This window comes from Sander vitreus, chromosome 1 (assembly GCF_031162955.1).
Source record: "Sander vitreus isolate 19-12246 chromosome 1, sanVit1, whole genome shotgun sequence".
NCBI classification, from domain to species: Eukaryota; Metazoa; Chordata; class Actinopteri; order Perciformes; family Percidae; genus Sander; species Sander vitreus.
In genome coordinates, this window is record NC_135855.1 from 21618886 (window position 1) to 21634626 (window position 15741).

Consider the following 15741-nt stretch of genomic DNA (forward strand, 5'->3'; position numbering starts at 1 on the left):
AATATGAAGGATTAAGATATAATTAAATGTTTGTGTTAATTGAATACACTCCGCAGCATTATCATGCAGTCTGTACCTGCTCATAAAACTCATTGACGATGCCTTCTGTCCACTTGAGGTGTAGGTCACGAACTTTGGCCGGCCCATTGATATCTGCCAGCTTGATACACACTTGACACACCAGCAGTCTGTCGTTCTCATTGGTCCAATCAATTCCTGGACTGTTCACATCATTCACCTGTTAACAAACAAGCAAACAAACAAAGATGGATGCCTTATTACAACTGGACAACGGATTTTTCCTGCATCCATTATGCTGCAAACTGCTCAACTAAACTTTAACGTACCATCCTCCTAATGTTTCAATCAATATTTTGCCAGAAATTAAAGGATCAAAAAATAGATAATGATCTATTCTGATCATACAACTCAGATTTCTTCATCTCAGACCTTGGCATTGAACTCAGCCAGGAAGTCAAAGTGCTTCTTGAGGTCTGTGGCCAGTATAGCCTCGATGACGAGGAAGCGAAAACGCTTGAACTCTACGTGATCCAGGTTGACCAGGAAGTTGAACTCGGGCCGGGACAGATAGAGGCTCCAGGCAGACGCAGCGTGGTGGTTCTCCAGCACCGACCTGTCATTGTACAGTACCGCCTGCACCGGACAGGAGGGAAAAGCAAAGCGGTGAGAGAGGGGAAAGATGGCACGCTAAGAAGATTTCTACAATTTCCTTTAAAATGTCAATAATACCTTTGCTTACATAATATGTCTGCATATGTGTAACTTTAAAAATAGCACTCAGTAAATAAGATAAAAAAAGGACATGAGGGTATTTGGTTATGAAAGTAGAAATGTAACGGGCTCAAAGGGCAAGTATGGCTGTGGGGAGAAGCAGGTTAAAAGCAGTTACGGGGACATTAGAGAACACAAAAGGCTTAAAAGATACTTTTAACAGACATGGTGGTTGTCAACATTAATAGCAATCAATAGGTTGGGTTCAGGGTTCCCTCTCCTTTCTTGTAACCCACTTTCCTGGGACTTGAAAAAAAGACAGACAGCGGGGGTGCTATCACTGGTCATGTTGAGAAAATACAATATTTAAACTGGGACATGCAGTTAACCTTTTCACCCCTCATTTACATGACGGGGAGCGAGCACAAATGGCCATGTGGTGTGGAGTTAATTATATAAGATCGCTCCTTGAGACACAGTTTGGGAAAAAAAAAAAGGGATAATTTAATAATAATTATAAATTTAACTTATAATTTATCTCGGGACCTCAAATAATGATCGCCCTTTCATATATCTGTAAACCTTGCATCGAAAAAAGGCTACTTTTAAATTATACTATGCATAGCTTGGCTTTGCGTTATATAGTATGTAAGGAAAAGTCATCTAAGGAAAATGTTGACTTTGAAGTTAAAGATTAACTGTAAAACTGGAAACGCAGGGTTTCTGTAGGATACTCATAATGCATGAGGACAAAACATAATTTCAAGAATGTTTCTAGTTCCGCAAATTCAACAAGTTGCAAACCTGTTGCATATAATATCCCCCCCCACGGAGTGGTTAACTTAGGAAAGTACGGACAAAGGGATAAATGCTGATACTGCAGCAAATGCAGGATCCAAAATGTTTGATGAGGGTGGCGACCTCTGACATATATAGCAATTGTAAGTCGCTTTGGATAAAAAGCGTCAGCTAAATGACATGTAATGTAATAATGATTATCCATGGAGGATATTGTGTATTTCTTTGTAAAGCTTGGACAACTGTGATAATAGTGCAAATACACATATGTACAGTAATGTACAGGTATAATAAAAAAAATTTAAAAGTGCTGACAAGCAAATTGGTCACCAAGTTTGAGAAGATTCACAAATGAAAGACGTAAAAACTCACGTAGCTTAATTTTAGCAGGAAGGACGCAAGTTTGAAAAAAAGCTACGATGACATCTAACACTGTGTGCCAGACATCCAGTCCAGGATTGTCCCGATGTATACAAGTACAGGACCAATGTTCGTGGTGTCATCAACTTACTAGGTATATACTGTATGCTGACTGGCAGGGGTCATAGGAATTCTCTTAGGGGAGGTTAGTCTCACTCCTTCAGTTGCTCGTGTATATACAGTTGTGGTGAAATGTCATTTTGCATAAACCCATAGTCTGATGGTGATCTTTTGTTTCTGTAAACACGAGTGTGTTTATGTGTCCCATGAGATAAAATGAGTTTGTCAATTCAATCTACAACACCTTCATGTACCAATAAATGCCTATTTGATCTTTAATTACCTGAGGTGCATTAGTGGCTACTAGAAAGGCATTTGTGCGACCGGGATGGTCATAGTCGTGCATTGCAGCTGCTACATAAAGGGCCATGAGCTCCAGGGCAGGTATGTTCCAGGCCAGGCAGCCATAGCTGTCATCTGAAATTGAGGAGCTTTTGGAGGAGGCGTAGGATATCCTGCCTGGAGAGATCCCACTATCTGAATCTGAAACATGACGACAGACAAGATAGCTGTCAATGAATGTCACAGTGATGGAAAAAAAAAGTGTAGATCTACACTGCCATTGTAAAATCCGGTTAGAATTGTGGCTTTTCCACAACTGAGCAAAACCTTACTTTTCACTTTCATATAACTGCCATTTTCTCATCCCCCTTCTCTCTGTCCGCGCTTATCAAATGACAGCTGTTTTGGCAGCCTCAGTGTTCGACGTCAGTGAATAAGCCTCGGGTAATTTCTAATGGAGCTAAAATATCATTAGCAGAGTAGATCAAGTAGAGTATGACGTGGTAGAGTAAAGGCCACACCCAATAAAAGAAAAAACTCCTAAAAGCCACAAACAAAACTGAGTCAGAATTACTGTATTTCTGACATCAGAGGGTGGCGAAATAGAGAGAAAAAGTCTGCACACTAAAATGTTTTTCTTTATTTGTTGACCTAATCTGACATTTCTTTGTAAGATTACTTTGGCTTGACCTGAGACATCTAAAAGGTTTCACACCTATACAGTATGTATGCTGTCTAGATGACAACTAGAGACTAATCGTTTTAAGGGGATAGGTTGTTTCTGTTGTTTAACTTTGCAGATATAACTCCTTATCAATGCGCATTCACCCACCTAATAATCTAAATTCTCCCACAAGATGCTCATTAGGATTGGTAGACCAAAATGTCTTTAACTGATTAAATTGCGAGCCACATTTAGAAGGTTTTTATTTATTCAGGAGATCAGAGAAGTCCATTTAGAATGGTTACTGTGTGCAGGCTTTTATGCAAGACTAAATGATGAACGCCCCTCAAACAACTCAAAATGTGCGACACTGGCTAACATCTGTAATACACATCAGAGATCACATAATGCGATTATGCATTTAGCCAATAATGATTGTTGTGCAGCTACGTGTCATTATAACCCATGTTTCAGAAACTGTAACAACAATCTTTGACCACTGAGTTCATGAGCCCTACCTGTGTCACTTCCTGTCACATGCTCACTGTGAATCTGCTGGAACCCGGGAATTGGTCGAGTGGTCAGGTACCAGACAGCATGGAGCACATCAGTAGCATGGACCCTGTTGTGATCTGTAACCATAATAGTTCAAATTTAAAATAAATCTATTTTACCATGTACAGTACACTAGCACACAATTGAAAAATTACATCATTTATGGATAACTAAAACGGCGTCTTAGCTTTGCCACACAATGGCAATTATACATATGAACACCCTGGAATAACACATCAACAAACCCCAAATATGAGTCTTTGAATTTCTTGAACACTACACAGTGGGATACTTACAGGGAATGTCCCTGTAGCCACTTTCCAGAGCACAGAAGTATGACATGAACTCCCTCACAGGGATCTTGAAAATTTCAAACAGACATGTATCCTGGAAAAGGGTGTATGTCACCTGTGGAAACACAAGCCAGCTTTACTGGAACAGCAATCAGAACACAAGATAACCAGCACCCTCACTGATACTCAGTAGAACATTAAACATGACTTTCATTATCATAGAAGAATTTCACTGTCTGCTGAATGTAATTTTTAAGCTAAAAAAGTAATTTGAACTCCCTGAAATTTGTATAAATTATAATCTAAGTGTTGCATATTTACGTTACATTTAAACTAAAAGGCTAAAAGTCCTGCTAGCAGGCTGCAATGATGATTATATCCAACTTCATGGAACGGTTTGCTTTTCTTTATCAGGAGTGGACAGGCCGGCCAATTAAAACACATACTACTACAGCTACAGGAGATGACTGGTCTGTGCTTGTTGTACTAACATAGCTGAGTATCCTTCCGCTCTTCCCTCCTGTTCGGTCCACCAGGTCAAAGATCTGGAAGTTCCAGGTGTTCATCCTCTCCATGAGAGCCTCATGGTCCTCCAGCATAGGATCTACTTTGAACTCCTGCTCACCCTGAGCAATCACAAAATGTTGTAGAGATTAGCACTTTTAGCACAAGTACTTTTTTCATTGACACATAATGTTCTGAACAAAAAAAACTGAATCCATATATACTTAATCATTGTAAGCAAGTCTACGTACAAGTATGAGCTAACTGTCTGAAACAAAACTACGGCTGATACTTATGAGAAGGAAAAATACAAACAACATGACAAATGGAGTAATTGTTCCATGTGCTGTGCTTCAGTAAACAATCATATTGGAACTAGCAGCCCTGTATTCACACACCTCTGATTCCTGAGTCTGTTGGTCTGTGCTCGAGCTCTTCTGCATCTCCTCCTCCGCCTGCCCCTGGTTCCCTACAACGCCTGGACTCCCGTCCCCAGACGCGTCTGCCTCCACGCTCTCCTCCCTGATCAGAGGCTCTCCTGGGAACTCTTCAGCCGCTGCATACACAGAGCACAGTGAATGGAAAGCCTTAACACGCACGTACGCACACACACACACACACACCTATGAACATATTTATTTTACATTTTTGCTCTACATTATCACATTACTTTGTGTGTTTGAATTTGAAATTTATTTTTAATGAATACAATGCAGTCACATATTTAAATGGGCTTTTCACTAGTATATATAGATTATTTATTTTAAAACTGGCCTGCCTTGAAACAGGTAACTGTACTGTAAGAAAATGAAACCTAATACTGGTTACTGGAACGTACAGTGTCTAATGCAGTCAAGATGGTTAATAGTGATTGTAGATAGCTACTGAGAAAACAAGGCTTATTTTCAATGTGTAGGTCTAGCTATTCAACACATTTTAAGTTTATATATACACAACCCTTACTTGGAATATCACAGGGACAAGACATACAATGCTCATTCTTTCGTGCGTGTGCACACCTCTGTCTGCATTTGTGTGCACGAACTTGCATTATATTTGGAGTCCAGCAGAGGGCAGCGTTAACCCCCTAAACTGCTTACAGAAGTTATTCTTTCAATCTCCAACACCGTAGCACTGGTCAAGGCTGTCTGCCACCACATCACTGTGCATTAAATTGAATTGTATGTACCTGAGCGCCTGCGTTGAGCCTCACTGGCAAATGGTTGATAGGATTCCCCTGTATCTCCGCTGGAAACGCCCTTGAGCATCTGACGACCACAGCTAGAAAGGACACAGTATCACAGCAATGACCAATTGCAGCACATCTTTTGTTAGAAGCACTAACATAACAGACACAGTAACATGCCACTTCATTACTGCAGGTCTCACCTGGTGCACAGGTGAGGAGGGAAGGTGGAGCTACGGAAGGCCTGCTGGAAATCAGGTGAGTTGAGGGTGTAGCCCAAGGGCTTGTGCAGGTTCAGATTGACACTTGGCTTTGTCAGGAAGTCAGCCGTGTCTGGGAACTCCACAGGCGATCGAGTGACGAGAGACGACGAAGAACCTGCACCTACTGCGAGAGGACCGTGGCTTGGTGAGGTGAGTGGACTCAGGCTCGGAGATGCGCCTGGAGAGGACAAAGGGAGTACAGGAAAAGAGAGAGGCACGAGATTCAGTCAAAACATGAGCAATTAATCCACATGTAGTGTCTTTGGGAAGTTGTATGGTTAAGTCTCACCTGCTCTCCTGGACCCTGCATGATAGGTGAGGGTAACAGAGGAAGATCTCTGCTTGGGAATGGTGAGCAGATTTGGATTGGGCCCATTAGACAGACCTGAGCTGGAGCACAAAACACATATATTCTACACTGGCTCTAAAATACAACTTTTATTAAGCATAGTTTTTGCAAAGATAAGGAATAAGACATCTTATACTCGATATCTCACTGTCAGGTGTTGTGCCTCAAACTCTAAGAAGCTCACCGCCAACATAGCTAGTCTCTCCTGCCACCCCGTGGAGACATATAGACACTACACCCTGGTGTCCACAGCAAGTTTAATGTTCGAGTAAATTGAACACTGTGTAATGGATTTGTTTACAGTAACTAAAGATGCCTGATTTTCCCTCAAAGCATGTAAACAGGAGGTACCGATATTATAGTCCACTTAAACTTATTCCTTGATTGTGTAAAATGCGGATCTGTTTCTTAGTTCTTACTCAGAGAAGAGACAACACTATTCTATGATGTGTTAACAACTCCTGCTTGTGTTTTCTCTGTGCAAGCTGAAACTCACACAGGGCTTACAGGTACATTTTATTGTCGGCAGAAACACAATGGAAGGAAGTGATGGAACACAATTTCTCTCAGTTTCTTGTTTGTGGGTGACAGGCTGCTATAAAGCAAACTCAGAGGAACAGTCAGTTTTATATATACTGTACTTAAATATAATTTTTTTACGTGTATTTAATATTTACATTAGTTTCTCAGCTGATGATAGCAGGGTCTGGCCTGTCGCATGAAGCAGGATTTGTAGGTGAGAAAGCTAACTTTGCGCTTCTCAGTTTCACATATACAGCTTCAAACCACAACAAAGGCAGCAGACCAAGCCTGCAAGCAGCTGCTTTTTTGTTCATGATTCAAAATATGAAAATGACTTTCTCACCAATAAACTGTGAGGAAAAGGGAGTTACTGCGGTATGGACAGCGACGAGGACTAACGATAACTGGGTGACATGTTTACAAAAGGGTAGATTAACTTTGCTTTTCTTGATAATTAATTGTATCAAATCAGACATATAGTACATGTTTGTAGGACAACCAATGTTCTGCTCTGGCATTAAAAGTAACAGCTAAGCATAGGGGCAACGTGATGAGTGGAAAATGTTTGGTCAGACTCAGTGATGTGAGGATGCAGCTTTGCTATACTGTAGCATGGTATGGATGTGTAGTGAGACAAAGAGGGGCTCGATGGTGTTTTAAGCCCCCAACGTCTCATTCCAGGCAGCACTGCAACTGTTGACTTCAAGGCACCTAACCCTAACCTTAACCATTGCCTAATCCTAGTGCCTTCCAGGCACGTTGCCTGGAAGGAGACGTTGGGGGCTTAAAACACCGACAAACCAAAGAGGGATGTAAAGGAATTGAGAAAAAAGTAAACTCGTGAATACAATATTTACAGTTTTAACTGTCAAATCTGGCTTCTCTATTCAAAACCAAATGTGATCTACATTTCTCACCTGGTTATCTCAATACAGATGTAAAATACACAGTTGACCTGGTTTCCTGTGAAGTGCACTATTTCTATTTTTATAATGAAGATGATTTATAGCTTATTTAGAACTCACTGAGGCTCATTCATAACTTGAACAGTGAAATCAATGTGCACAGGTGCTGCTGAGCAACCAGAGGAAGATTATTCAGATCTTGCAAGAATAGCCATTAATCTGCTCCAAAACTGGGCCGATTCAGGGTAAAGTACAGCCTAGATGATGTCTGTAAGCAATTCTCAAGACAGTGTGTGTTTCTGGAAGTTGGTAAAGTGCATTTGTGTGGGTACCTGGTCAGGTTGAGGTCCGGGTGGGGTCTCTTGCCACTGTTGCGTTCCCAGCGTAAAGAGGAAGGGTCAAGAGGCGGGAGTGCAGAGCACGAGGAGGAGGAGGAGGTGGTGGAGCTGCGCCTGGGCTGAGGGGTGGGGAGGCTGTTTCTGCTGCTCAAACCCTGATGGGGAAAGGAAGTCTCCAGTATATATATGTTTTATACACAAACTGAAGACGCTGGTCATATACTTAAACATTATCACATTAAAAAAAGCTAGCGAGCATTTGTGAAAAACGATGACGCCATTAGAAGGCACCTGCAAAAAACAACCACATGGTTGTAAGGTCCATATGTTTAAACTGGCTCAACTTTTGCCACAATGCGACGTCATCGAGCAACACAATACATCATTTGGCCAATCAAGAATTCTGCCTTACAATCTACCTTGTGACCATCAAGATGAAGGATAAAATGACTGTCGCTCTGATAACTTTCCACAGCTTTAAAATTGTTTCTCACACGATTAAAACTGCTGTGTCTGAAGGAACTTTTAGTGTCTGAGTTAGTTCCTAAGTTTAGATACTAGGACTCCCTTCAGTTCTGGGACTTTTAATTGACTGGAATGGGAATTACTCATCTCTTTATGTATCCATACTAGGTTGGTGCAGTGGTAATACTTGTACCAACCTTAATGGGTTTCCTGTCACTCCTCTCTACAGAGTCCTCCACCTCATCGCAGGGGTAGAAACCCGGGAAGGGGGTGAAGGGGTTGACCCTGGGGCGGCACGAGCCTGAAAATGTCCCCATGAGGCTTGAGATGCTGCGCAGGCCTGAGATGGTGTGTGGTGAAAGAGAAGAGTCCATCAGCAGGTCCGACACCAGGTTCCTGGCCTCGTTGATGACTGAAAGATCCACGCCGTTGCCACTCACTGCACCCTGCCATATGTGCACATACATCGCACAGATTAGGGAACAGGGCAGCAAATGCACTGTCGGAGGGCAACTTCAGTGCAGCACACACAAAAGTAGTTTTCAAAATGTTCGTGGTAAAGTTGTTTTTAAAATATGATAGAATAGATCCCAAATGTTGGCTTATGGCTTGCTTGAAACAGTGTTGTCTCGCCGCCTCCTGCTGGAGTGTACTGTAATATGGACAACAGACAGCATGACAACCTACTGATTCATAGCACTAACTTAAAAGGATGCTTGGGCTAGCGGTGTTGCAGTAGGAACAACAACAGTAACAACAACTACAGTATATTGGGAGGAAAATACACCTGTCTAGAGCCCATATGAGAAGTGTAGTGCGATGCTAATATCTAAAGTGAAATTGTAAGAAAACACAACAGGTGTAATGCTTGCTTTATTCAGGGCAGGTTTCAGGTGGGGAAATGTCCTGGCTGGCTTGGCTCTCTGTCTAACAGGAACAAATAATGATTTTTGGTCTGTGGGAGCTAAATTCTTTGACAGATTACGAAAATAGTTCAAACAAGAAAAAGAATGTCAGAGTAAGATAAAATGTGGCATGCCAACAATTCCAAGGCCATTGTATGGCAGGTTTTACACAATGTGTATTTTGCCTGACCAAAAGATGTCAGCAAGAGAACTGAATGTCCTAAAGGTGACTTATAGGCTGCTTCTACTGTTGGACTACAGAGGCCGCTCTCTCTAAATAGATATGTATTATCTGTGTGTTACCTGGATGAACCATGCACATGTACCTTCAAACTCCTGACATAAACACAGTACTGACCTGATACTGTGGTTTGTACCAGTGTTTCAGATCCCAGTCCCACAAGATCATCTGAAAAACACAAGAGACCCATAAACTGTCAGTCAAATGTAATCATTGCATATAATGTTTGTGCATAACAGTGAATATAAAATCGTATTTCAATAGAAAGAGCACAGGCGTTGACCTATGCTCCACTTTTAGCACACGGCCTAATGACTTTTCAGCAAAGGCACTAGCAGTTCAGCGACACAACTTCTGCTCATCTATTCATCCAAACACACAGTGTAGTAACAGTTTACATTGAGGATTTCCTGCACCACATGACGCACTTTTCTAGTACAGGTATGCTAATGCACAATGCCTTAGCGACAGCAGACTGAAGCCTTTCACTAAAAGCAAAAAAAGAAAAGCAAACCACTAAACCACCACAGTGCGTCTACAATGGAGCTATGAGATCTTATCTGGCTCCAACTACGTCAATCTGTTGGTAACCAAACAGGAGCTCCGTCTCTCAGCGGTTTACAGTCAAAGTTGTTGCAGGTTGTGTAACACTAAATTGATGGACCTGAAATAATCTAATCCTAGATAGCATTTAACTAGGTTTGTACAGTCAAATTATACTTTTGCACATTTACTGATTTTCCTGCATGCATTTCATTTTGTCAGCCATGCACATTTAAGTGAAAGCACTGAAATCTTCACTTCACTTTTGACAGCATAACAATTGAAAACATAAAGTCAACTATTTATGATGAATCCTAGTCCAACCTGTCATGCAGCGACAACCCCCCCCCCCCCCCACACACACCTATTTTAGGTCTACTTCATGTTTTAATGGGTAGAAATATAGCCGTTCGCTATGTAAACTCCAGGCAGTATATACATTTATTTTAAAAAGCCAGCATGCAGTCTCACCCAGCACCACAAGGGGGACAGAGACAAGAGGATTAAGCCTCATTTTGTGAAACACCTCCACAAACACAAAGAACCTCAACCTAATGCACTAAAACACTAAACACACACACACACACACACACACACACACACACACACACACACACCCCCTAACATATCCTTCTTTTTACCATCTCAGCCAGTCGTCATATTATCAGGAACAATCAAAGCACATCATATCACATTAAAAATGTGAAAAGATTTTATTCTGGATTAAACCTTTCAGCATTGTCAAGAATGGAAAAAAAAAAAAAATCACATTTTTATAGTTAAAATGTAATGTGCACTCTTTCACTACTTTTCTACATTGTGTGATTACAAAAAGAACATATGCCAGTTTGTAAATGCTTTAACGCCAGGTTTTTAATGTAAGAAAAACATTTGTATACTAGGTTTTCTTTCCAGCTTTCTGTAATAGTAACGATATTATACAGACATGTTTTACTTTTCTGCACGTGATGCATACAATGAATTAAAGCTATAACTAAGGTTGTTAAATGAATCAGTGGCTCCATCCCATCTCCTCTAATCAGTTTCATTGATCAAAGTGGGATGTTGGGTGTTTGTCATCAGCATTTGTACAATGCTGCCAAACATGTAATATGGCAAATAAGCCCTGCCATGGCAACCCGACATAGAGGCCAACAAACAATGCTCCATACACCATGGCAACAGGATGGCGGGAGACGGCCGGAGGACAGAGTTGTTGGCCTTCTGCTTGTTTATGGAGAGAAGCAGAAGGGCTGAAACGGAGAGGTAGATGGGTAAAAGCTGAACGAGAGGATGTCATTAAGGATGGGATGGTGAGTTAAGGACAGAGACCTATACACAGAGATAAAAAGAACAGAAAAAAAGGAAAGAGACAACTAAATATGATGTACGCTTGGCCTTCATTTACCTCAACTAAAGATGTTTTGTTCCATTTTCTACTGACCCTTTCGACCGTAAGCGCAGTACACAGAGACACACTCAAAAGTCTTTAGTGTGTCACACAATATAGCGTAGTATCATACAGTCTGTCTACACCTCACCATTACAGTATGCCTATGCATAATCTGTGCACAATGCACAAAAACATGGATGTCTTCTCCGGCCTCTTACATGGCACAGAAACAGGAAAAGCTGGCTGAATGGGGGCTATTACCACCATTACATTATGTGCCAAGTAGTCTATACTGACGACGTTTTATTTACGGGATAGTTCCGGTGCCGCTGGAGATTCCGCTGAATGTCCCTGATTTTCGCCCGGATGTCCCTCACCTTCCGCTTTCTTTGTGTTGGCATTCTAAACTCCAGTCGATTCGGAAAACATGCTCCGAGCTAGAAGCGACAATCAAATTATATTTATCTTTTTTTTTGAGTAAAAATCAAACACTCGACAGCCATTTTAATTCCAGAGCTCGCCTCCCTACGTACACATGTTCTACCAAAACAAGTTCCTTCTCGAGGCACCGTACCTGCGCTTAGCGCCGCACAACAAGATTGTGGTTGGTTTAAAGAAATGCCAATAAAACCAGAGCATGTTTTTCTCCTATCCTGTATTGTTGTGAGGACTAGCCACACCTTCCCCCGCAGCGCTGTGGAGGAAGGTCTGACAATGCGAGACTATGTGCCAAGCAATAGCTTATTTACAGTGAGGGCCTTCTGCAAGTGATGAGATTAAAATCTTGAACAGGAGATATTTTCTTTAGGGTTGTTATGAAAACATGACATGAGGGCAGACGCAGAGATTGAGACACACAACTCAGGCTCAGCTGCTGACACTTGAGACACTCACGCAATTTATTTATTATTATTTTTTGTTTTATCTATTACATTGATTATTTATTTTGTACTTATTTATACTTCTACTCAGTTACGTGTATGTATATATACACACACACATTAATCTATTTGAAATAATATTCTAATATATTATTATAATTAATATTCATAATCATAATAATAGTATATTTTGCCCCTACTTCTACTTACGTTTTGCTTGCATGATGTTTTACTTGTAATGGAGTAGTTTTACATTGTGGTATTGTGTACTTTTACTGAGGTACCTTTTCCAACATTAGCTCTAGGGGTTACGGACGCTAATAAAGGAAGAAACAATATATATCAGTAATATAATAATAAATCATGCTTTAAACCAAAACTACTAGTATTAAAAAGGAGACATGTAAATAGTTTGATTTTGTGGGGACATTTGTGCAACTGCTAATTATAGATATGTGTCATGTCTGCAAGAATGTCAGACTGCCTACCTTTTCAATTTGACCTCTACTGCTCATATATTTCACTACTTTTTAAGTTTATATTTTCAACACACAGGCACAGACAGGGCTTGTTAGACTCGTACAATTGGCCATATCCAGTGTAGCTGCCATTCTGTGTAACCCTGTGTGCACACCTACATGTGGATGAAGATTATTTATGGTGTCGGTATTTACAAAAGGGAAATAACTGCACTATAATTATGCACACCTGCATGAATACATAGATTTTAAGCAAACAGGGAGAGACCCACACAGCGAAAACACACACAATCAAACATGCACTCAAATGCACATAACAAAAATAAAGTACACATCAAAATATCACTTCACAAGCACACACAGTTATTTAACATTTAACACAAGTAGTAAATATTTCCTAACTGGAGTCAATAAACCTGTGCAAGCTATTAGACGGGCAGTTGTTACACCTGCGTGTCATATTAGCTAGGCTCTGTGGTGTGAGAGGTGCTAGAACTGATAAAAACACGCTAATAAGAGTGTGGGGGACAGAGAAAAGGTATCAATGGCAGGAAGGCATTTGTATGGAGAGAAGCAGGGCACTGCTGACGTCAGTCTGCGGCGACACAAACAGCGTCAGCAGCCGTCTGCACACGGCGATAATGAGGACTGGGCTCTGGTTGTCAAGACACACACAGGAAGAAAAGATGATACGGGGAGGGGAAAAGAAAGCACAGGCTGGGTTGATTCTTTTAAGCCTGTTCAGCAAAGAGAGCTAACCAGATGTGTGAGAGAGAGAGAGAGAGAGAGAGAGAGAGAGAGAGAGAGAGAGAGAGAGAGAGAGAGAGAGAGAGAGAGAGAGAGAGAGAGAGTGTGTGTGTGTGTGTGTGTGTGTGTGTGTGTGTGTGTGTGTGTGTGTGCGCGCGCCCCATTGGTCAGACATAGCTTGAACTGCCAAGATATGGCTAGCCTGTAGCACAGTGCCAAAGCTCTGGCAGGTTAGCTGACTGTAGGCCAGCAGCTGAGGCAACTAAAGGAAGGAGCAGACTGCGATTAAAAAAACAGTCTCTGAACTTTTGACCCAGACTGACTCACTGCAAAGATGTTTCCTACACTCAAACACACACAAAACCGACCCATATAAGAACATATTTTGCAAATATACTATAATATATACTGGAGATGCTACATTTTCTTTTAGCTACAAAATGCATTTTGTGTTAAATATTAACATAGCATTAAATTCAACAGTCTCAGTAAAGAGTTTTAAGAATTTGGAAGGAAAAAAAAACATGAGACGCGATGAAACTATTACTATAAAAATGATGTTTAGTTAACAATGATAGATATCTATTTTTAATATGGCTTTCAATGTGTGTGCTTCATAATCCAGTTAATCTGACAACAATCTCCTCACAGATAATGATAAACACTAAATGCTCATGGAGAAAGAAAACAAGTGCAACAGTGAACTTACGTTAACCCCGTAATAAAGATGAGGAAGTTACTGACCAAACCAGGTTTAACAACTTCAATTATATGGAAGTGGTTAAGATATATTTCAAGCGACAAGGAGGCTTTAACAAAGATACTCTGCAAAATATACCAAGTGTGAACAAGGACAGGGTGCACAACGAAAAGGTGCGAGATTTTGGGCCAACGTGTGTTTCTAAACCCACAAGCAGTGTCCAACATGCTGATCTTTGATATTCAGTAGCATTACTGGAGCTCAACTTAAACAACAAGCAATTGTGTTCTTGGGTTTGTAGCCATTGCCCTTTATAAAATAGTGCTTAATATGCAACAAGGACTTATTTCTAGCCACTTTTTGGCATGATGTCTAGCAAAGTGTAGATAGAAAAATGATTACAGTGCTAGACTCTCAAGAAGATTTTTCTGTGCTGTGCATCTTTTATCAGTCAATTCAAAAGCCATGTTGACGCTATTAGCACTTATCTCTGCATAGTTATAATGTATTGAAAGATTATCTTCATAGAATTTCTTAAGATTACGTTCATTTGATCAATTGTTGTAGGATTCATCTAGGTTTAAAACATGTATCTTGACAAAAAAACAAATGTAGCAACTGACACATTTGTAATTTATCTTTTTTTTTTTATAATTGATAATATTCTATGTTTAAATCTCAAAGCCCAATGGACAGATTTTTGGTAACTTTAGTTTCACTAAATTATATTAGACTACTTAAAACATAGCTAGCATGACACTTTGGGTCAGTTGCTTTACAAAGTGGGTAGATCAAGTGACAAAGTTGTTGTCTGTGAAAGGTTTGACGAGATAAAGTATTCCTCCCAGTGTACCTGGAAAGACAATCCACAGGACCAAAGACTTGTAAAAAATCTTTTTGCATCTGTGGTGCTTGGCTCACCACCAGCCTACAGGTCAACAGGGCCAAAGGGAAAACTCATGGTACTCCAGATGGCTAGTCCGCCTATGGCTGTCACCAGTGTTGTCAGGGCAACCTGGCAGGACCATGGAACATTCTTTGACTAGGGAAAGGAGCTTGTGCAAAATGTCATCCCTCTCTTTCACACTCATCTACCACTTCACTGGACTGGTGTTGTGCAGCATCTGCCCTGCAAAACCCAGCGTTTATTAGTGTCATTTGGAGTCTTTTAAGTATGACAAGATATGTTTCTTTGTACACTAAGTGGCGTTTGTCCCATTTGGCACCAACCCAGTGAATTAAGAAAACAAACACAAACAATGAAATGGCATCCTAGAAATTGTTTATAAATTCCAATCATCCAAAGCGTCTCGTTAGTCTGGTTGTCAAAATAGTTCTGCGAAACTTTATCTCACGACAGACAGAAATGAACAGCAAAGCAAATCCACTATTGGCCACTATTCCTCTGCCCACTACACGCTACATCCTCTGCTCTACAAGTAAACAAACATTTATGGCCGACGCTTCTTCTGGGTATGTCACCACAGAATTTTCACTGAAAAATGTACAGGGAACA

The 15741-nt window shown here is 40.7% G+C and overlaps 1 protein-coding gene across 1 annotated transcript in view; it reads right to left on the reverse strand.

Moving 5' to 3' along the window:
• The window catches only part of pde3b (phosphodiesterase 3B), a 42427-nt gene that overhangs the window by 1377 nt on the left and 25309 nt on the right, over nt 1-15741 (reverse strand). Inside the window, exons 2-14 of the mRNA XM_078247913.1 lie at nt 9600-9650; nt 8534-8782; nt 7866-8026; nt 6047-6147; nt 5698-5935; nt 5498-5589; nt 4707-4864; nt 4296-4430; nt 3808-3919; nt 3475-3588; nt 2294-2493; nt 451-654; nt 77-238 (exon numbers count right to left, since the gene is read on the reverse strand). Of these exons, the coding sequence (XP_078104039.1) occupies nt 77-238; nt 451-654; nt 2294-2493; nt 3475-3588; nt 3808-3919; nt 4296-4430; nt 4707-4864; nt 5498-5589; nt 5698-5935; nt 6047-6147; nt 7866-8026; nt 8534-8782; nt 9600-9650 (1977 nt within the window). The remainder of the gene's footprint in view (nt 1-76; nt 239-450; nt 655-2293; nt 2494-3474; nt 3589-3807; nt 3920-4295; nt 4431-4706; nt 4865-5497; nt 5590-5697; nt 5936-6046; nt 6148-7865; nt 8027-8533; nt 8783-9599; nt 9651-15741) is intronic.